Source organism: Hyla sarda, chromosome 5 (genome assembly GCF_029499605.1).
Source record: "Hyla sarda isolate aHylSar1 chromosome 5, aHylSar1.hap1, whole genome shotgun sequence".
Classification (NCBI taxonomy): Eukaryota; Metazoa; Chordata; class Amphibia; order Anura; family Hylidae; genus Hyla; species Hyla sarda.
Window position 1 is genome coordinate 170,596,714 of NC_079193.1, and position 24,038 is coordinate 170,620,751.

Below are 24,038 nucleotides of genomic sequence, written 5' to 3' on the forward strand. Positions count from 1 at the left end.
GGGCTTTATCCGTAAATCCTCCTCTCCTGCCGGAGCCGGATTTTTCTTTGTGTCCAAAAAAGATGGCTCCCTACGTCCTTGCATTGACTACCGCGGTCTTAATAAAATCACGGTTAAGAACCGCTACCCCTTACCCCTCATCTCTGAACTCTTTGATCGCCTCCAAGGTGCCCACATCTTCACTAAATTGGACTTAAGAGGCGCCTATAACCTCATCCGCATCAGAGAGGGGGACGAGTGGAAAACGGCATTTAACACCAGAGATGGACACTTTGAGTATCTGGTCATGCCCTTTGGACTGTGCAATGCCCCTGCCGTCTTCCAAGACTTTGTCAATGAAATTTTTCGTGACCTATTATACTCCTGTGTTGTTGTATATCTGGACGATATCCTAATTTTTTCTGCCAATCTAGAAGAACACCGCCAGCATGTCCGTATGGTTCTTCAGAGACTTCGTGACAACCAACTCTATGCCAAAATTGAGAAATGTCTGTTTGAATGCCAATCTCTTCCTTTTCTAGGATATTTGGTCTCTGGCCAGGGACTACAGATGGATCCAGACAAACTCTCTGCCGTCTTAGATTGGCCACGCCCCTCCGGACTCCGTGCTATCCAACGCTTTTTGGGGTTCGCCAATTATTACAGGCAATTTATTCCACATTTTTCTACCATTGTGGCTCCTATCGTGGCTTTAACCAAAAAAAATGCTGATCCCAAGTCCTGGCCTCCTCAAGCAGAAGACGCCTTTAAACGACTCAAGTCTGCCTTTTCTTCGGCTCCCGTGCTCTCCAGACCTGACCCTTCCAAACCCTTCCTATTGGAGGTTGATGCCTCCTCAGTGGGAGCTGGAGCTGTTCTTCTACAAAAAAATTCTTCCGGGCATGCTGTCACTTGTGGTTTTTTCTCTAGGACCTTCTCTCCAGCGGAGAGGAACTACTCCATCGGGGATCGAGAGCTTCTAGCCATTAAATTAGCACTTGAGGAATGGAGGCATCTGCTGGAGGGATCAAGATTTCCTGTTATTATCTACACCGACCACAAGAACCTCTCCTACCTCCAGTCTGCCCAACGGCTGAATCCTCGCCAGGCCCGGTGGTCTCTGTTCTTTGCCCGATTTAATTTTGAGATTCACTTTCGTCCTGCCGATAAGAACATTAGGGCCGATGCTCTCTCTCGTTCCTCGGATGCCTCAGAAGTTGATCTCCCTCCGCAACACATCATTCCACCTGACTGCCTGATCTCCACTTCTCCTGCCTCCATCAGGCAGACTCCTCCAGGAAAGACCTTTGTTTCTCCACGCCAACGCCTCGGAATCCTCAAATGGGGTCACTCCTCCCATCTCGCAGGTCATGCGGGCATCAAGAAATCTGTGCAACTCATCTCCCGCTTCTATTGGTGGCCGACTCTGGAGACGGATGTTGGGGACTTTGTGCGAGCCTGCACTATCTGTGCCCGGGATAAGACTCCTCGCCAGAAGCCCGCTGGTTTTCTTCATCCTCTGCCTGTCCCCGAACAGCCTTGGTCTCTGATTGGTATGGATTTTATTACTGATTTACCCCCTTCCCGTGGCAACACTGTTATTTGGGTGGTCGTTGATCGATTCTCCAAAATGGCACATTTCATCCCTCTTCCTGGTCTTCCTTCTGCGCCTCAGTTGGCTAAACAATTTTTTGTACACATTTTTCGTCTTCACGGGTTGCCTACGCAGATTGTCTCGGATAGAGGTGTCCAATTCGTGTCTAAATTCTGGAGGGCTCTCTGTAAACAACTCAAGATTAAATTAAATTTTTCCTCTGCATATCATCCCCAGTCCAATGGACAAGTAGAAAGAATTAACCAGATCTTGGGTGATTATTTGCGACATTTTGTTTCCTCCCGCCAGGATGACTGGGCAGATCTCCTTCCATGGGCCGAATTCTCGTATAACTTCAGGGTCTCTGAATCTTCCTCCAAATCCCCATTTTTCGTGGTGTACGGCCGTCACCCTCTTCCCCCCCTCCCTACCCCCTTGCCCTCTGGTCTGCCCGCTGTGGATGAAATTTCTCGTGACCTTTCCATTATATGGAGAGAGACCCAAAATTCTCTCTTACAGGCTTCTTCACGCATGAAGAGGTTCGCGGATAAGAAAAGAAGAGCTCCCCCCGTTTTTTCCCCTGGAGACAAGGTATGGCTCTCCGCTAAATATGTCCGCTTCCGTGTCCCTAGCTACAAGTTGGGACCACGCTATCTTGGTCCTTTCAAAATTTTGTGTCAAATTAATCCTGTCTCTTATAAACTTCTTCTTCCTCCTTCTCTTCGTATCCCTAATGCCTTTCACGTCTCTCTTCTCAAACCACTCATCCTCAACCGTTTTTCTCCCAAATCTGTTCCTCCCACTCCTGTTTCCGGCTCCTCGGACGTCTTCTCGGTCAAGGAAATTTTGGCTGCCAAAAAGGTCAGAGGGAAAAATTTTTTTTTAGTAGACTGGGAGGGTTGTGGTCCTGAAGAGAGATCCTGGGAACCTGAGGACAACATCCTTGACAAAAGTCTGCTCCTCAGGTTCTCAGGCTCCAAGAAGAGGGGGAGACCCAAGGGGGGGGTACTGTTACGCCGAGCGCTCCGGGTCCCCGCTCCTCCCCGGAGCGCTCGCTTCACTCTCTCCGCTGCAGCGCTCCGGTCACGTCCTCTGACCCGGGGCGCTGCGATCCCGCTGCCAGCCGGGATGCGATTCGCGATGCGGGTAGCGCCCGCTCGCGATGCGCACCCCGGCTCCCCTACCTGACTCGCTCCCCGTCTGTTCTGTCCCGGCGCGCGCGGCCCCGCTCCCTAGGGCGCGCGCGCGCCGGGTCTCTGCGATTTAAAGGGCCACTGCGCCGCTGATTGGCGCAGTGGTTCCAATTAGGGTAATCACCTGTGCACTTCCCTATATTACCTCACTTCCCTTGCACTCCCTTGCCGGATCTTGTTGCCTTAGTGCCAGTGAAAGCGTTCCTTGTGTGTTCCTTGCCTGTGTTTCCAGACCTTCTGCCGTTGCCCCTGACTACGATCCTTGCTGCCTGCCCCGACCTTCTGCTACGTCCGACCTTGCTTCTGCCTACTCCCTTGTACCGCGCCTATCTTCAGCAGCCAGAGAGGTGAGCCGTTGCTAGTGGATACGACCTGGTCACTACCGCCGCAGCAAGACCATCCCGCTTTGCGGCGGGCTCTGGTGAAAACCAGTAGTGGCTTAGAACCGGTCCACTAGCACGGTCCACGCCAATCCCTCTCTGGCACAGAGGATCCACTACCTGCCAGCCGGCATCGTGACACCAATGTTCCCTGCATCTGGAGATGATGTCGGACCTGTTTCCCACTGAAAGGTCTAAGGTGGCTTTCGTAGTCAGCCTTCTGTCCGGAAAAGCCCTGTCATGGGCCACACCGCTCTGGGACCGCAATGACCCCGTCACTGCCTCTGTACACTCCTTCTTCTCGGAAATCCGAAGTGTCTTTGAGGAACCTGCCCGAGCCTCTTCTGCTGAGACTGCCCTGTTGAACCTGGTCCAGGGTAATTCTTCCGTTGGCGAGTATGCCGTACAATTCCGTACTCTTGCTTCAGAATTGTCCTGGAATAATGAGGCCCTCTGCGCGACCTTCAAAAAAGGCCTATCCAGCAACATTAAAGATGTTCTGGCCGCACGAGAAATTCCTGCTAATCTACATGAACTTATTCACCTAGCCACTCGCATTGACATGCGTTTTTCCGAAAGGCGTCAGGAACTCCGCCAAGATATGGACTCTGTTCGCACGAGGCGTTTCTTCTCCTCGGCTCCTCTCTCCTCTGGTCCCCTGCAATCTGTTCCTGTGCCTCCCGCCGTGGAGGCTATGCAGGTCGACCGGTCTCGTCTGACACCTCAAGAGAGGACACGACGCCGTATGGAGAACCTCTGCCTGTACTGTGCTAGTACCGAACACTTCCTGAGGGATTGTCCTATCCGTCCTCCCCGCCTGGAAAGACGTACGCTGACTCCGCACAAAGGTGAGACAGTCCTGGATGTCTACTCTGCTTCTCCACGTCTTACTGTGCCTGTGCGGATGTCTGCCTCTGCCTTCTCCTTCTCTACTGTGGCCTTCTTGGACTCTGGATCTGCAGGAAATTTTATTTTGGCCTCTCTCGTCAACAGGTTCAACATCCCGGTGACCAGTCTCGCCAGACCCCTCTACATCAATTGTGTAAATAATGAAAGATTGGACTGTACCATACGTTTCCGCACGGAGCCCCTTCTTATGAGCATCGGATCTCATCACGAGAGGATTGAACTTTTGGTCCTCCCCAATTGCACCTCGGAAATTCTCCTTGGACTTCCCTGGCTTCAACTTCATTCCCCAACCCTGGATTGGTCCACTGGGGAGATCAAGAGTTGGGGGTCCTCTTGTTCCAAGAACTGTCTAAAACCGGTTCCCAGTAACCCTTGCCGTAACTCTGTGGTTCCTCCAGTAACCGGTCTCCCTAAGGCCTATATGGACTTCGCGGATGTTTTCTGCAAAAAACAAGCTGAGACTCTACCTCCTCACAGGCCTTATGATTGTCCTATCGACCTCCTCCCGGGCACTACTCCACCCCGGGGCAGAATTTATCCTCTCTCTGCCCCAGAGACTCTTGCCATGTCTGAATACGTCCAGGAGAATCTAAAAAAGGGCTTTATCCGTAAATCCTCCTCTCCTGCCGGAGCCAGATTTTTCTTTGTGTCCAAAAAAGATGGCTCCCTACGTCCTTGCATTGACTACCGCGGTCTTAATAAAATCACGGTTAAGAACCGCTACCCCTTGCCCCTCATCTCTGAACTCTTTGATCGCCTCCAAGGTGCCCACATCTTTACTAAATTGGACTTAAGAGGCGCCTATAACCTCATCCGCATCAGAGAGGGGGATGAGTGGAAAACGGCATTTAACACCAGAGATGGACACTTTGAGTATCTGGTCATGCCCTTTGGCCTGTGCAACGCCCCTGCCGTCTTCCAAGACTTTGTCAATGAAATTTTTCGTGATCTGTTATACTCCTGTGTTGTTGTATATCTGGACGATATCCTAATTTTTTCTGCCAATCTAGAAGAACACCGCCAGCATGTCCGTATGGTTCTTCAGAGACTTCGTGACAATCAACTCTATGCCAAAATTGAGAAATGTCTGTTTGAATGCCAATCTCTTCCTTTTCTAGGATATTTGGTCTCTGGCCAGGGACTACAGATGGATCCAGACAAACTCTCTGCCGTCTTAGATTGGCCACGCCCCTCCGGACTCCGTGCTATCCAACGCTTTTTGGGGTTCGCCAATTATTACAGGCAATTTATTCCACATTTTTCTACCATTGTGGCTCCTATCGTGGCTTTAACCAAAAAAAATGCTGATCCCAAGTCCTGGCCTCCTCAAGCAGAAGACGCCTTTAAACGACTCAAGTCTGCCTTTTCTTCGGCTCCCGTCCTCTCCAGACCTGACCCTTCCAAACCCTTCCTATTGGAGGTTGATGCCTCCTCAGTGGGAGCTGGAGCTGTTCTTCTACAAAAAAATTCCTCCGGGCATGCTGTCACTTGTGGTTTTTTCTCTAGGACCTTCTCTCCAGCGGAGAGGAACTACTCCATCGGGGATCGAGAGCTTCTAGCCATTAAATTAGCACTTGAGGAATGGAGGCATCTGCTGGAGGGATCAAGTTTTCCTGTTATTATCTACACCGACCACAAGAACCTCTCCTACCTCCAGTCTGCCCAACGGCTGAATCCTCGCCAGGCCCGGTGGTCTCTGTTCTTTGCCCGATTTAATTTTGAGATTCACTTTCGTCCTGCCGATAAGAACATTAGGGCCGATGCTCTCTCTCGTTCCTCGGATGCCTCAGAAGTTGAACTCTCTCCGCAACACATCATTCCACCTGACTGCCTGATCTCCACTTCTCCTGCCTCCATCAGGCAGACTCCTCCAGGAAAGACCTTTGTTTCTCCACGCCAACGCCTCGGAATCCTCAAATGGGGTCACTCCTCCCATCTCGCAGGTCATGCGGGCATCAAGAAATCTGTGCAACTCATCTCCCGCTTCTATTGGTGGCCGACTCTGGAGACGGATGTTGTGGACTTTGTGCGAGCCTGCACTATCTGTGCCCGGGATAAGACTCCTCGCCAGAAGCCCGCTGGTTTTCTTCATCCTCTGCCTGTCCCCGAACAGCCTTGATCTCTGATTGGTATGGATTTTATTACTGATTTACCCCCTTCCCGTGGCAACACTGTTATTTGGGTGGTCGTTGATCGATTCTCCAAAATGGCACATTTCATCCCTCTTCCTGGTCTTCCTTCTGCGCCTCAGTTGGCTAAACAATTTTTTGTACACATTTTTCGTCTTCACGGGTTGCCTACGCAGATTGTCTCGGATAGAGGCGTCCAATTCGTGTCTAAATTCTGGAGGGCTCTCTGTAAACAACTCAAGATTAAATTAAATTTTTCTTCTGCATATCATCCCCAGTCCAATGGACAAGTAGAAAGAATTAACCAGATCTTGGGTGATTATTTGCGACATTTTGTTTCCTCCCGCCAGGATGACTGGGCAGATCTCCTCCCATGGGCCGAATTCTCGTATAACTTCAGGGTCTCTGAATCTTCCTCCAAATCCCCATTTTTCGTGGTGTACGGCCGTCACCCTCTTCCTCCCCTCCCTACTCCCTTGCCCTCTGGTCTGCCCGCTGTGGATGAAATTTCTCGTGACCTTTCCATCATATGGAGAGAGACCCAAAATTCTCTCTTACAGGCTTCATCACGCATGAAGAAGTTCGCGGATAAGAAAAGAAGAGCTCCTCCCGTTTTTTCCCCTGGAGACAAGGTATGGCTCTCCGCTAAATATGTCCGCTTCCGTGTCCCTAGCTACAAGTTGGGACCACGCTATCTTGGTCCTTTCAAAATTTTGTGTCAAATTAATCCTGTCTCTTATAAACTTCTTCTTCCTCCTTCTCTTCGTATCCCTAATGCCTTTCACGTCTCTCTTCTCAAACCACTCATCCTCAACCGTTTTTCTCCCAAATCTGTTCCTCCCACTCCTGTTTCCGGCTCCTCGGACATCTTCTCTGTCAAAGAGATCTTAGCTTCCAAAAAGGTCAGAGGGAAAACTTTTTTTTTAGTGGACTGGGAGGGTTGTGGTCCTGAAGAGAGATCCTGGGAACCTGAGGACAACATCCTAGACAAAAGTCTGCTCCTCAGGTTCTCAGGCTCTAAGAAGAGGGGGAGACCCAAGGGGGGGGGTACTGTTACGCCGAGCGCTCCGGGTCCCCGCTCCTCCCCGGAGCGCTCGCTTCACTCTCCCCGCTGCAGCGCTCCGGTCACATCCTCTGACCCGGGGCGCTGCGATTCCGCTGCCAGCCGGGATGCGATTCGCGATGCGGGTAGCGCCCGCTCGCGATGCGCACCCCGGCTCCCGTACCTGACTCGCTCTCCGTCTGTTCTGTCCCGGCGCGCGCGGCCCCGCTCCCTAGGGCGCGCGCGCGCCGGGTCTCTGCGATTTAAAGGGCCACTGCGCCGCTGATTGGCGCAGTGGTTCCAATTAGTGTGTTCACCTGTGCACTTCCCTATATCACCTCACTTCCCCTGCACTCCCTTGCCGGATCTTGTTGCCATTGTGCCAGTGAAAGCGTTCCTTGTGTGTTCCTAGCCTGTGTTCCAGACCTTCTGCCGTTGCCCCTGACTACGATCCTTGCTGCCTGCCCCGACCTTCTGCTACGTCCGACCTTGCTTCTGCCTACTCCCTTGTACCGCGCCTATCTTCAGCAGCCAGAGAGGTGAGCCGTTGCTAGTGGATACGACCTGGTCACTACCGCCGCAGCAAGACCATCCCGCTTTGCGGCGGGCTCTGGTGAAAACCAGTAGTGGCTTAGAACCGGTCCACTAGCACGGTCCACGCCAATCCCTCTCTGGCACAGAGGATCCACTACCTGCCAGCCGGCATCGTGACAGTCCTGGAGTGGCCAAGCCAGTCTCCAGATAGCAACCCCACCGCAGCCCCAAAACATCACTGCTCTAGAGGAGATCTGCATGGAGGAATGGGCCAAAATACCAGCAACAGTGTGTGAAAACCTTGTGAAGACTTACAGAAAACGTTTGACCTCTGTCATTGTCAACAAAGGGTATATAACAAAGCATTGAGATGAACTGATTGAGAAAGACCAGAGTCACCGCTTGAGTCCAGTCGGCTCATTGAAATGAATTAGATACGGTCCGGGTCCCGCTGGAATACGGGAGCGCCCGGTTTTCTGGTTACCATACTGTAAAAACATAGCGTGAACCCACCCTTAGAGAGATTTTTAGAAGACATGATGTTTGAGACAGCAGAGACAGTCACTGATGTTTTGTAGGAGTGCAAGGGTGATATCACGGGAGAAGCTATACAGCTTAATGTTAGATGATACTGGAAACCAAATCTATGGAAGCTGTGCAGATAAAAAAAAAAAAAAAAGGGGGGGTGGGGGGGAGAAGCCAGGACTCCTTCCTGAAGAATCCTCAAGAACAAGGGGAAGAGGAGAAGAAGTAGAGCTGGAAAATGAGACACTGAAGGAGCAGTCAGAGAGGAAGGAAGAAAACCAGGAGAAAGCAGAATCTTTTAGACCCATGAAGTGGAGACTTTCCTCACTAAAGTGAGAAAAAGTTGGGGATCTACAGTGTCAAATGCCACAGAGCAATCTAGTAGAATCAATAGATAGAAAATACCTTTAGATTTGGTTGTCAGACGATCATTAGTGAGTTTTTTTAGGGCCATTTCTGTAGAGTGAAGGGAGTGGAAAACAGACTGTAAGAGTCCAAGAACCAAGTTCTTATAGATGATTAGTCAGGAATAGACCAAGTGTTTCAGGGCTTTAGTGACAAAAGGGAGATTAGAGATGTGTTGGCTACACAGTATGGATCAACAGATGTCCTTTTTCAGTAATGGGGTTATCACAGAATGTTTGAAGAATGGGGGACATATATCAGATGAGAGGGAGAGGTTAAAAATTTTAGTTAAATGATTGGTAACAGCAGGGGTGAGAGACTGGTTGAAGTGTGGCACTATTGCAAAGCCTGTACCTTTCATTTAAGTGAGTGGTGGTGAATTAATGCCTCCATTTCAAATGTATCAGATTCCCATCAACAGACATGAACTCCTTGGTGGTATATGCCTGGACAAACTTGCCACTGAAAGGGCCTATAAGAAGCCTACTTTTATGCAAGTGATCATAATTGGGGTCATCACTGGGTATGCACCATCACCAGGATCAGGATCGCTACAAATACCATACTATCATAAGAGTTGGGGATTTGGGTGAAAAATTGGTGGTTGTACAAATTAGTCTGGGCCACCAGTGTTGCTGTATCTGGGCCACAATGCTGATGTGCTGAATGCTATCCCTGAGTTCACAGTGAACTTGGAGATCTAGGATACATCATTCTTGGAGTTACTCACATGGGTGTTAGAAGACTCAGGCAGCTGCAGTTGTGGGACACCTTCGCAGAGGTACTACAAAGCAGGACTGACTGGAGAAAATGTGTGTGACTAGCGGATTCACTTTTTAAAGGGAAAAGGGCATAAACACTCTATCGGCTCTGTTTTTTGTTGTGTATGTATGTGTATGGGGTGCATAAAAGGTATGTGGTGTTAGCAAGGGGAAAATATTAAAATATGACTAGGATACTGCAGAATGAATCACTCTAAATTACCATGTACTAAATATTGTGTACTTAATGTCCAGAGCATCTCCAACAGAGCAGACCTTGTTGGGAAATCAAATGGAAGAAATTTACATGGATTTATAAGAGAATCCACAGAAGAAATCTGAGGAAGACCCTTACTTTTCTGCCATGAATTTTCATGTTTGTGCACATCCTGAATGGGGCTAATCCCCATGTGGAGCCGTTCAATATGACAGTTTCAAAAATGGAATCTGCTTCAAAAGATTTCAAATATGTAACAGAAAAATTCTGCAAAGAATTTTCCATCATGGATTTGAAATTTGCACCATAGGAAAAACAAGTGGCAGGCCACTTACTGGAATGGATTTAGCAGTGAACCTGCAGCACACACTGAATGAGCCTAATCTACATATGCATTAAATGTGAGAGAGTATAAGCTTGTTTATTTGGGAATTAGTAGTAAAATATTTTAGCTTAAGTTGTACATAATATAGCACTGGAATATATTGCCAATGTTTAAAACAAAAAACAGATAAAAAGACCAATAATAATTGTTTATAGTTACATTTTCCTTACATTCCTCTTTTTATGAAAACATTGCTGGAAAGGAAATAAGTATGATGCCATTCATACCAGCGATAACATTTTATATTACATTGTCAGTACAAAAAAAACACAACTATGCAGCCATGGTTCAACCTAATAACTTGACTGAATATTTTCATTCTGACTCATCACTTGAAATAAAAGTATACGAATCTCATATTTTATGCTTATTCCTGCTATCATCCAGAAGATATAACATGTATATTTGCAATATACATATATATATATATATATATATATATATATATATATATATATATAAAATACTGTCTGAAAGGTAAAATAAAACAAAAATATTTTTGTTGGACTATACACAAACAAGCTCTGGTGGGTGGGATTGGACTTTTTCAGAGTGTCCATGATGATACATATGCACCACTGAAAGTGCCTAAAATGTGCAAGTGGGCTTCAAAAGTGGATCATGGAGCAGTGTAAGAAGGCGGAATGGTCAGATCAATCAATTTTCTTTTCACGTATTATGGATAGCTGGGTACTTTGCTTACCTGGAGATGCACGCACTATAAGAAGAAGGAAAACTGGTGGAGGCAGTGTGATGTTCTGAGCTATATTCTGCTGAAAAACCTTAGGTTCCAGCTTTCATGGGAATATTGTTTTAACACATACCACCAACCTAAATACTACTGCAGTCTACTACTGCTTTATAGCACCAATATTTCTTAATGCCAGTGGCAACTTTAATATACAAATTCCCAATATCTCAGTACGATTATGCATTTAAGGGATGTGTTGAAAAGACAAGTCCAGCCCATGGAGACACCACCTCACCACTTTTTTAGGACCTTCTGATAATGTCTTGGTGTCAGATACCAGGAACTATTCCTGGACAACCCTGTTAATGCTAATGTTATGGCTTCTTTGGAAGTATGACTGATATATAGTCAAAACATGCAATTTTAGCCATTCATTTTTAGGTACAAGTGTCTGCACTTATAAACACAGGGTTGAGAAGTATATTACATTCATATTATATGCATGAGTAGCAATGAAAACATCTTATGGCGTTAGTTGTTTAGGTCTTTTCCAATATGACAATGGATTGTTGTCCAGCTGAGGTTCTGAACACCTTATTGGGCCACACTTGAGGGATGTCCTGTAAACATTCATTTAGGCTGTTAGATTACACACACAAATTTTTTTTTTATTTTTTTTTTATTAGAAACACTTAACTCCATAAGGATTATTCTGGGGACCAAAATAATACTGTCCAAATAATCCAGTCAAAATTCTTCAACCTTTCTCATTAACACACTACAAATCTAACCACCTCTCCCCCCCAAAGTTCCATGTCTGACTGACATCTCTGCACTTCTGCAGAGTCCACAATTATTTCTCCCATGGGGTAAAGAGGCTGCACCATTTTCCTCTGCTCCGGGGTTGCCTTGATAGTGTTTAGCGCCTCAAGCCCACCCCTTTGCTGACGCCAGCCTCCCTCTGAAGAACAGCTTAGGCTTTTCCCATTTATATGATAAATGGGAAAAGGGGAGGATTTTCAATATTTGTTTATTTTATATATTTTTTTAACTTGTTTGTACAATACATGCTTGTTTGTACAATACATGCTTGTTTGTACAATACATGCTTGTGCATGCTTGTTTGTACAATACACTGCAATACTTCTTATTGGTTGGCTACTCCACCAACCAGATGATAGAAGGGGCTGTGGTGTTTCACTGTTTACCAGTTACAGTGCCGTAGCAGCAATATACTATACAATGTAGCCAGTTAAGAGAAAAGAAGTCTACATTCATGTTAACAATGTTAATGCTTGAACCTACCTGATCCCACGGTGATATTATCCCTCCAAAACACATGAACAGATATCCCATTGACACAAGGCATACCCAGATGACCAAAGAAAAAATTCTTAGGAGCTTCTTGAATACAGATTCTACACACACAAGGATAAATACAGCAAAGAATATTGCTATGGCTGTTGAAATGGTTATTAAAAATGCCACATGGTCTTCAATTACCTGCAAAATAAAAAAATAAAAAATAAATCAAATAAAATGCAATAAGTGCAAAATATTTACAATGACAGTATGAAAACATAAAAGAGCATTTTGTGGCCAGGTGCCTACCAATCACACCTTCCTGGCCTATACCAGGCATAGGCAACCTTCAGCACTGCAGGTGTTTTGGACTACATCTCCCATGATGCATTGACAGCTTTTTGGCTGCAAGAGCATCATGGGAGATGTAGTTCAAAACATCTGCAGTGCCGAAGGTTACCTATGCCTGGTCTATACTAAGCTTCAATTTCTTTGGATTAGAGAAATCCATGCTGATTACATCACAAAGCACGCCATGTGGTGTGAGAGAGACCCTTCTTCTATAAACCATTTAGATGCCACAATCTAGCATTCACAAACCATATATGGATTTAAATAGTCAGTGTCAGAGTTATCTCTATTCCTAGATGTTGCAGCAGGATCAACAGCTCCCACTCCTGTGCCCGTGCCATGAAAATGTAGTGTCCCAGTACAGTTGGGCCAGCTACCATCCACTAGAGAGTTGTCAGGTGCTTGAGAGTAAGGCTAGGTTCACACTATGGAATTTCCACCTGCAATTCCACTTTGAAATTGCAGGCAGAAATTCCGCTTACTAAAATGTATTGTATAGTGAATGTGGAATTTGTGAATGGAAAATCTGCTTGAAAATTTCCTCCTAAAGAATCACGTTGCTCATTCTTCAGGCAGAAATACTCACCGAACACATTGCAGTCTATTGGAGACTGCAATGCCCGCACGGTCCTAGCGCCGAATAATGCAGTCAGCGCTGGCCGCACTCGGATCTCCGGGCGGAAGTTTTCTGCCCGGAGATACCGTAGTGTGAACCTAGCCTAAAAGGTATGTTTGGAGCATAATGTGTATGTTTGGTTACATGTCACTCCTAGCCAATGACTGCAGGAGAAAGTGCCTAGTCCAACCTTCCTCTCCTGAGGAAATGAGAGGACCTATACCTATTAGGAGTAAGTTCTTGCTTGGTTTTGATCACGTGTGTGTCTCTGCTCTTGCTGAGGGGACAAGTATAGTTGGTCCTAGGCTTGCTACTGCTCAGCATTCCTATACATAGACCACATGTTACCTACTTACGGTAAGTCTACAATCTAATCACTGTTTCTGTTCCTGACCGTGCTGTGAAGATATTGTCCGAAAGTTAGCAGTTCGTCTTGTAAGAAAAGAGAAGTTGAACAAGGTTTTGTCTGTGGTACACTGATCTTTTGTAAGCCTAAAGTCAGGTCAGTGCTGCCTGTCTCCCTGGATTCGCCTTTCCAGGTATCACGTAACAGATTGCCACCTAAGAGTGAGAAAAGTGTAGTCCACATGTTGCACCTTGCACGACGGAGAACCACCGCTCATCCAGCAGTTTCAGTAATTTCGGACTCAAAATACACGTACACAGGCTAAAAGCACCTAAAGATTACTACACAGAGCAAAGTTGCTACAACAGCTCTAATTAAAAAGACACTGACCAAATTGCTATTCTTCTTACTCCAAAGCTGTAACTTCCCAAGCTGTATTCAAGCATCTGTATGTCACTGGATTCATACAAGACGTTCAGATAAAGGGGTACTCCAACTGTAGTGGCAGAAAGGTAAACAGATTTGTAAACTACTTCTATTAAAAAATCTTAATCATTCCAGTACATTTTAGGGGCTGTATACTACAGAGGAAATGCTTTTCTTTTTGAATTTCTCTTTTGTTACAACCACAGTGCTCTCTGCTGACCTCTGCTGTCCATTTTAGGAACTGTCCAGAGCAGCATTTGTTTGCTATGGGGATTTTCACCTGCTCTGTACAGTTCCTAAAATGGAGCACAGAGCACTGTGGTTGTGACAGAAGAGAAATCCAAAAAGAAAACCATTTCCTCTGTAGTATACAGCCCCTAAAAGTACTGGAAGGATTAAGATGTTTTAAAGGACATCTGCAGCGTGATTAACACTTATCCCCTTTCCACAGGATAGGGGATAAGTGTTTGATCGTGGGGGGTCCGACCGCTGGAACCCCCTGTGATTTCCTGTACGGGGCCGCGGCTGTCCCGTGCAGGGGGCGTGCCAGCCGCAGCATGACGTTGCAGCCGGCACGCCTCCTCCATACATCTCTATTGGAGAGGCGGGGAGGCAGCGTTCGTGCCTCCCCGCCTCCCCCAATAGAACTGTATTGAGACGTGGAGGAGACGGGGCGTCACCGTCGACCTCTAGGTCGACGCTACACGCCTTAGCGCTCACTATGAGCGTTAATGGCGGCGCCCCGTTAGGGAGATCGCGGGGGGTCCCAGCGGTCGGACCCCCCACGATCAAACACTCATCCCCTATCTTGCAGATAGGGGATAAGTGTATATTGCGCAGCAGTTGTCCTTTAATAGAAGTAATTTACAAATCTGTTTAACTTTCTGGCACCAGTTGATTAAAAAAAAAAAAAAGTTTTCCACGGGATTACCCCTTTAAGTTTACAAGTTGTAAAAAATTCTAGTGTTAAGAGGTCTCATTCCTGCTCTTATGCATACGGGAAGATATTTGTGGGGTTCACAGAGGAATATTGGGTTATTCTGCCACTCTGACATGTGATACATACATTGAGGACTACTACTCCCAACATAACCCTCTATGCTTTCCATAGCCACCACGACAGCACAGTATATGTATGGTGGCTGCCCATTGGTCTCTGCTGCTAACTGCATAAATATATGCAGGATGGCATCAAAGTGTTAATGGATATACATTGTTTTTAGTATGTGGGATTGACTGAGCTCCTTATGTATACATACAAATTAAAGAATAACATTCTGAATACAATGACATGACCAAAGTGTTCATTTTTACAGAGGCTGTTGCTCTTGTCATTCAAAATATGACCTCCAGTAGGCTCCTTACACACTGCCGTTATGTCCCGGCAATAACGTCCGTCAAACTCTGAAATTTTTTATTTTTTTTGCAGTTTGACGGACGTCATTTTGACGGGTCATAATGTGCAATAACGGGTCCCAATGGAGAAAAAGACGGTGCAAGCACTATTTTTTCTCCCGCTATTCACGATCCACAAATAACGGGCTTCACACTGCCGGAGACAACCGGCAGTGTGAATGTAGCCTTAGAAGGAATTTGAATGGTTATAATGCTCCATCATTTTACTGTAAAAGAACAAAAAATTTCAGAAACAAGAGTGTGAACCAAGTTTTATAGTGGTTCCCATAATCTCCAAGTTGTATTTGGTTTCAGAATACAATGATCAATTTAACTTTTTATTTTTTAAATAATTTTGTGATATATATATACACACACACAGATAAGCTGTTGCTCACAGTGAATGGCACTAATTTCTTCCATTGGTTTGTGCAGGTGCTGAGAAGCTGATTGGCAGGGGGGTTAGGACTTGCATGCATCTCCCCTACATCTATTTATGCACTTAAATAGGCACTGTCAGATACAAAAATTTTTGATATGTTATTGGTTTTTCATGCTTTATAAGTTTTGCAATTGCTTTCATTAGAAAATTCTCAGTATTTCATACTGAAAAAGCCATTCAAACAACTGCCCCCACTGTCTGCTTGGACACATAGTAGTCCTGCTGTGTCCATGTATCATCACCTATGTCATGGACACACTTCCTTGATTGACAGCTGAGTGCAGGGCTCACAGCTGGAGGAAAAATCCTCCCACTGTCAGCTTGTGTCCTGCTACTTTCAGTGAAGACAAGCTGGGAGTTGTAGTTTTGCTAATGCTAGGGGAGATGTGAGCAGACAGCATACTGAGAGAGGGGGTGGAGACCTGCACAATGAGGCCACACCCCCTCCCTTTGAGAGGAATTCAGACTAGTGAGCTAAATTTAAAGTGTAATAAAAAAATAAATAAAGGTGCTAGACATAAAAATTAGATGTGCATGGTCAGGAATAGGTACTGAGTGATATATAAAAAAATTTGATTGATCTGACGGGTACACTTTAAAGTAATTTAACAAAAAATAAGCATTTGGATGGGAGCATGATAAGATTACAGGATCAGACTACACAGAGTATATATATAATTTTTTTTGTTTGAACATATGCTGCACTCTTCCCCACCCCCTCAGCCCAAACCTATATAGGTGGTAATTAGCCACACTAGGGCCATTTCACTCCTAGCAGCCTCCCAGTCTGACTGGGAGAGCAAGGTAAGTGAGCCATTACACCTTGTTCACACTGGTGTGGTGCGGGGCGGCGTCCGTTGCTGCCGTGGCGCTGTGTCTGCGGGCGGGTGCGGCCCATAGACTGGTTTGAGAGGCATTGGGGCCGCTCTGCCAGTGGGTCGCTCCCCCCCCCGTGGGCACCTGTGTCGCGGCGGTGATGGTCGCCTCCCGGTGCTACGCAATTTTATGCTAGGGACGTTAGGGACCCACTCTGAATAGGTGGCCTTGACGTGGCGAGTGGGCTTGTACTTTTTGATCAAAAATGTATACTAACAACCTGTTAGTTTTTGATATTGTGCTGATCAGATCATTATACAAGATTGTAGATGTGCGCTATGTCTGTATTCTACTCGAATTCATATATGTAGTCTGTTACTAGGGGGAAACAAAAGAGTAGGATTTATTTTTATTTTTTTATAAAGGTTATTTATGTTCATCATATAGGTTGGATATTGTCGTACTTCGGAAAAAAACATAACTACATGCAGGAAAATTTATATGTTAAAAATTCTCATCTTCTAACCCCTATAACTTTTTTATTTTTCCACGTACAGGCCGGTTTGAGGACTCTTTTTTGCGCCGTGTTCTGAAGTTTTTATCGGTGTCACTTTTGTATTGATCGGACTTTTTGATAGCTTTTTATTCATTTTTTTTATGATATAAGAAGTGACCAAAAATACACTATTTTGGACTTTGGAATTTTTTTGCGCGCACGCCATTGACCGTGCAATTTAATTAACAATATATTTTTATAGTTCAGACATTTTCGCATGCGGCGATACCACATATGTTTATTTTTATTTACAGTTTTTTTTAATGGGAAAAGGGGGGGATTCAAACTTTTAATAGGGAAGGGGTTAAATGACCTTTGTTGTTTGTTTTTTTTCACTTTTTTTTTGCAGTGTTATAGCTCCCATAGGGAGCTATAGCACTGCACACACTGCTCTCCTATGCTGATCCCTGCAAAGCCATAGCTTTGCAGGGATCAGTCAGATAGGGGCTCGATTGCTCAATCCTGTAGCTCAGGCTTGGAGCAATCAATCCCCGATCAGACGCCGCGGAGAGAGGTAAGGAGACCTCCGCCTGCGTCCCAGCTGATCGGAACATCGCGATTTTATCGCGATGTCCCGATCAGCCCGACTGAGCTGCCGGGAACCGTTTACTTTCGTTTTCAGACGCGGCGATCAACTTTGATCACTGCGTCTGAAGGGTTAACAGTGCGCGGCACGACAATGCTATCGTTAGCAGCCGGGAACGACCCGGTGTAATGCGGGGTCTCGACGTGACCCCGTTTTTCACACCGGGACCGGGCTTAGGGCGTACAGGTAAGCCCTAAGTCCTTAAGAGGTAAAAAAATTGTTACAACAAGAGCACAAATAAACCCTAATGGAAACAAATCATATTCTATCCTCTTAACCATACATTTTGTAAAAGACACCTAGCACATTCACAAAATCTTATTCGGGGAGATTGATCAAAACTTGCCCAGAAGAAAAGTTACTGAGTTGCCCATAGCAACCAGTCAGATCGCTTCTTTCATTTTTGACAAGGCCTCTGAGAAATGAAAGAAGCGATCTGATTGGTTGCTATGGGCAACTGGTCAATTTTTCCTGTGCACAGGTTTTGATAAATCTCGCCATTGAGTCCTTTACAATCTTGGACACCTTTGCTAAATTTTCCAGTAAAATGTAAAATTTTCTTTAAAAAAATTAAATAAAATTATTACTTACCGTACAAAAATTTATGTTTGTGGCTAAATGTCTGATACAACAAAAAAAACTAAAAATAAAACATGACACTTATGCATATATTTCCATAAACATTTGTACAAATTCATCAAAACTGAAGATCTTGAATATTCAGTAGTCTTAATCAAATAATTTGATTATGGGCATAGGGGGATTGGTTGTGCAGGTTATCACTCTTTAAAAAAAAAAACTCCTAAGGGTAAGGAAAAACTACAGGATTTACAGTAGCAGTAAAGTGAATGAGATATAAAGGAAATTTGTCAGCTCTATTTGCTGCTAAGAGCTGCAGACACCATTGTTGGGGGTATGAGCTGTTAGGATAAAAAAAAACTTTTCTGGAGTAATGGTGGATACATCCCTCAATGCAAATCTATGGGAGGGGACATGATAACCGCCCTGCAGCGTGAACACAGCGTTCAACTAAATGTTCAAAACGCAGTCGGAAGGCTGGCCAGTGGAGTAGCCCTTTAAGGAGGTGGTGGCAAGCCGATAAAGAGCATGGAATGCTTCTTTGCTCGACCTTACCTCCCAACCCCTTCTTAACTGATAAACAGGGCTTTTTACATCAATTGAGTAGGGGCTGGGAGGTAACAGCAAGAGAGGAAGAGTGCCAGGCTGGGGCATTTGAGCAGCTCAGCACCACCTCCTTGACACTTGGCTGAGAAATAAGCAGGTGATTTGATATGTTTGGCAACCACCATAAGCTTCAGAATAGGTACAATTTAATATCTATTGAAAAGGTGTCAGCAACTGCTAGCAGTAAACTGAGCTAACGCAAACATTACACTGTACTGATGTTACATAAAATTAATAAAAGGGTTTAAATAGATTATTAAACACATTATTAATAAAAAAGTTAAATAAAAAAATAGAATACATTTTAATAAAAAAATCTCATGGACCCCTTTTTCTAATATTAGCAGATGTATTTTCATGTCTTGCCCGCTCGTTAAAATTTGTTCCCTACAATTTTTCCCACCGCTACTGTATCTTTTTTTTTTTTTTTATGGTAACTTACGAAATATAATTAATTAATTAATTAATTTAAAAAAAAAAGCTAACTCCATACCTTTTTTAGATCGCTTGAGTAAAAAAAGAATAAGAACCGCCCTCATGGGAGAAAAATGCCAAGATTTTCCCCCCAAAAAGCCAAAATCTCAATATTTGGTCATTTTTAAAAATCACCCACTGAACCAAAATAGCAGACATCACGATACTCCCTTTCCTGCACCGCCCGTCATCAGCCACAGAGAGATCCTCGCTCTGTGCAGCTGAAAACTGGAGAGGCGGGATCTAACATCTTATCCCCTATCCTTTTGATAGGGGATAAGATGTTTAGCGCTGGAGTATTCCTTTAACCCCTTCCCGCTATAGGACGTATGCATATGTCCCAGCACCCGACACGTTCGCACGCTGGGACGTATGCATACGTCCAAGCGATCTCCGGCACTGCAGCGGGCAGCGTAAGAAATCGGTGGTGGGACCCGGCTGTCAATCACAGCTGGAGTCCCGTCACAGCTGCCGGAGCCACTATTGCCCCAGTCCTGGCAGCATTATCCCCATAGATGCCGTGATCAATCCTGATCACGGCGTCTATGTAGTTGACAGGGGGAGCGCGCTCTCCCTGTTCACCAACGGCGGCACCGCGATACGATCACGGGTCGCCGTTGGTTGCTATGGCAGCAGGAGGTCAGATCATGACATCCTGTATGCCTGCTATGGAAGCCTGTGAGATCCAGCCAGAGGTTGGATCGCACAGGCTGTAGTGTGTGCAGTTGATCGGGTCATACTGTGCTGCAGTACAAATGTATTACTGAATAGTATAACCTGTAAAAAAGTTAAACATTTTATAAAAAGTTCTTCAATAAAAGTATGACGTGTAAAAAAAAAAAAATGCCCCTTTCCAAATAAAAACCCTGTATTATCACCAAAAAAGATCAAAAACACAAAATCATATACATAATAGGTATTGCCACGTCCGTAATGATCTGTACTATAAAACTATAATGTAAGTTATCCCGCACAGTGAATGCCGTAAAAAAAAATACAAATAAAAGTACAGCTCATCCTGCAAAAAAAAGCCCTTAGTCAATAGAGTTTTTTTTTATTTTTTATAACCTATTTAGGCCTACAGCCCCTTGCACACTATAGAATATCCACCCAGAGAAGGCAACATCATAATGGCAATAATTTGGCAATGCATTTCTGAGCAGATTCCGTTGAAATTTTGGAGATTTGAAACACACTTAATTTTTGAAACAAAGATACAACACAGCACACATTTTTTTTTATCATGGAAGTCTATAGGGGAGATCAAAATCTGTGAAGAGGAAAAAAAAAAAAAAGATTAGGCAGTTGCCTATAGGATCCAATCAAATTGCTTCTTTTATATTTCAGAGGCCTTTGTAATAACTAAAGAAATTATCTGATTGGTTACTATTTGCAACTAGATAACTTTTCCTGTGCACAGGTTTTGATAAATCTCACTTAGGGTGGGTTCACACTACGTTTTCTCCCATACGGGAGCGCATACGGCAGGGGGGAGCTAAAACCTCGCGCTCTCGTATGCGCTCCCGTGTGTCATTCATTTCAATGAGCCGGCCGGAGTGAAACGTTCGCTTTTCCCCCGGACCTAAAACTGTGGTCAACCGAACGTTTCACTCCGGCCAGCTCATTGAAATGAATGACACACGGGAGCGCATACGAAGGCATACGGGAGCGCGAGGTTTTAGCTCCCCCCTGCCATATGCGCTCCCGTATGGGAGAAAACGTAGTGTGAACCCAGCCTTACATGTTTAGGTCACAAATTGGCATGTATCAAAGCTATGTGGTGGAGGTATACGTCACGAGGTAATCCGCCCAAGTATACCCCTGCCAGACAACATAAAAACATGGTGTGAAAGGTCAAATATTTTCTTCCTATTTCAAATAGGTGTTGTGACTAGTCACAGCAATTGTTGTCATTTGTGCTGCGTTTCACAATGTTTCCATGACAGCGAAATGATTAAAACTCCTTCACAAAACTATTTTTAAGGGGATACTTATAAGGATGACAGACCAAATTTTGTAGTTTTGAAATAAAATTGTGGAAATTGTGATTGTCACCTGACATTTGATTTTTTTTTTTTTTTTAAAAGAACATTCACGGTTTAAAACAGTTCCTTATTCTGCAATTCACTATGAACTAACAGCATGAACTGTCACTTGATTATTAATATGGACCAGATTTTGGAATATAAGTTAATTAAGCAATTTCTTACAGCAGCAGGCAACAAGTGGATGAATGAATGTGCAAAGCTACTGATGAGATAGTGAACGGAGTAATGATCAGAACTGCAAAGAATTTGTGAAAAAAATTCTTAGGAAAGAAATATTCAATATTTCACACACAATGTTTTTGGGGACTTATTGTACAGTTTAATCCCTTAAAGGGGTACTCCAGTGGAAAACTTTTTTTTTTTTAAATCAACTGGTGCCAGAAAATTAAACAGATTTGTAAATCACTTCTATTAAAAAAATCTTAATCCTTCCAGTACTTTTTAGGGGCTGTATACTAAAGAGAAATCCAAAAAAGAAATGCATTTCCTCTGATGTTATGACCACAGTGCTCTCTGCTGACCTCTGCTGTCCATTTTAGGAACTGTCCAGAGCAGCATATGTTTGCTATGGGGATTTTCTCCAGCTCTGGACAGTTCCTGAAACGGACAGCAGGGGTCAGTAGAGAGCACTGTGGTCATGACATCAGAGGAAATGCAATTCTTTTTTGGATTTCTCTTTAGTATACAGCCCCTAAAAAGTACTGGAAAGAATAAGATTTTTTAATAGAAGTGATTTACAAATCTGTCTAACTTTCTGGCACCAGTTGATTAAAAAAAAAAAAAAGAGTCTTCCGTGGGAGTACCCCTTTAACCCCTTAAGGACGCAGGACGTACTCAAACGGCCCCTTTTCCGAGTCCTTAAGGACTCAGGACGTTTGAGTACACCCTGTCAAATCCCGGCCCCCCGCCGCTAGCCGGAGGGGAGCCGGTGCCCGATGCCTACTGAAATTGTTCAGCAGGCATCGCGGCATATCGCCCAGGGGGGTCATGATGACCCCCCATGTCGGTGATGGCCGCAGATCGCTGGACAATTCAGCCCAGCGATCTGCGGCAGATTCCGGGTCAATCGGGTCTCCAGTGACCCGGTGACCCGGAATTACAGGCTGTTCGGGGCCGTCTCTGATGGCCCCGAACAGCCATAGCCAGCAGGGGTGAGGTGGCACTGGTGCCAACTCACGACCGCCCTGATTCGTCGGCCGGTTTACCGGCCGACCAATCAGGGCACCTGCTGTGGGTGTCACTCCCGCAACCCGCTCCGCCCCTCTTCCGGAGCACGTGAGCGGGAAGAAGATCCCGGGAGCTAGGGGACCCCGATCCCCGGCGTCAATGTTGGGATCGGGGCCCCAGGAGTGGCGGCGGCTACATGTGTGCGGGAGCAGCAGTAGGTGGTGAGTGACAGCCTCCTGCTGTTGTTTAGCAACAGCTCCCAGCATGCAAAAAGGGCATGCTGGGAGCTGTAGTTATGCAACAGCAGGAGGCAGACCACCACAACTCCCAGCATTCCCTTATGGGCATGCTGGGACTTATAGTTTTGCAACAGCTGGAGGCACATTTTTTCTATGGAAAAGTGTACCTTCAGCTGTTGTATAACTACAACTCCTAGCTTGCACAAACAGCTAAAGTGCATGCTGGGAGTTGTAGTGGTGCATCTGCTGGTTGCATAACTACAACTCCCAGCATGCCCGTTGGCTGTCGGTGACTGCTGAGAGTTGTAGTTTTACAACAGCTGAAGGCACACTGGTTGTGAAACACTGAGTTAAGTAGCAAACCAGTGTGTCTCCAGCTGTTGAATAACTACAATCCCCAGCATCCCCAGCCAAAGTAGTATGCCTCCAGCTGTTGCATAACTACAACTCCCAGCACGTACAGTCTATCAGTGCATGCTGGGAGTTGTAGTTTTGCAGCAGCTGAAGGTACACTGGTTGCAAAACACTGAGTTTGTTACCAAACTCGGTGTTTCACAACCAGTGTGCCTCCAGCTGTTGCAAAACTACAACTCCCAGCATGCACTGATAGACCGTACATGCTGGGAGTTGTAGTTTTGCAACAGCTGGATGTTCCCCCCTCCCCAATGTGAACGTACAAGGTACACTCACATAGGCGCAGGTTTACAGTAAGTATCCGGCTGCAAGTTTGAGCTGCAGCAAATTTTCTACCGCAGCTCAAACTGCCAGCGAGAAACTACTGTGAACCCCTGCCCGTGCGACTGTACCCTAAAAACACAGGCCCCCCTCCCCAATAAAAATGAAAAACGCCTGGTACGCCACTGTTTCCAAAACGGAGCCTCCAGCTGTTGCAAAACAACTACTCCTAGTATTGCCAGACAGCCACTGACTGTCCAGGCATGCTGGGAGTTTTACAACAGCTGGAGGCACCCTGTTTGGGAATAACTGGCGTAGAATACCCCTATGTCCACCCCTATGCAAATCCCTAATTCAGGCCTCAAATGCGCATGGCGCTCTCACTTTGGAGCCCTGTCGTATTTCAAGGCAACAGTTTAGGGTCACATATAGGGTATCGCCGTACTCGGGAGAAATTGTGTTACAAATTTTGGGGGGTAAAATTTGCATCCAAAACGCCAAATGCGACTCCTCCTCTTCTGAGACCTGTAGTGCGCCAGCAGAGCACTTTTCACCCCCATATGGGGTGTTTTCTGAATCGGGAGAAATTGGGCTTCATATTTTGGGAGTTATTTTCTGCTATTACCCTTTGTAAAAATGTAAATTTTTTGGGAAACCAAGCATATTGGTA

The 24,038-nt window shown here is 45.3% G+C and overlaps 1 protein-coding gene across 2 annotated transcripts in view; it reads right to left on the reverse strand.

Annotated features, from left to right (window-relative positions):
* The window catches only part of ADCY2 (adenylate cyclase 2), a 532,901-nt gene that overhangs the window by 384,284 nt on the left and 124,579 nt on the right, over nt 1-24,038 (reverse strand). For both annotated transcript variants that reach the window (XM_056520731.1, XM_056520730.1), the window contains exon 2: nt 12,050-12,247. In XM_056520731.1, the coding sequence (XP_056376706.1) occupies nt 12,050-12,247 (198 nt within the window). The remainder of the gene's footprint in view (nt 1-12,049; nt 12,248-24,038) is intronic.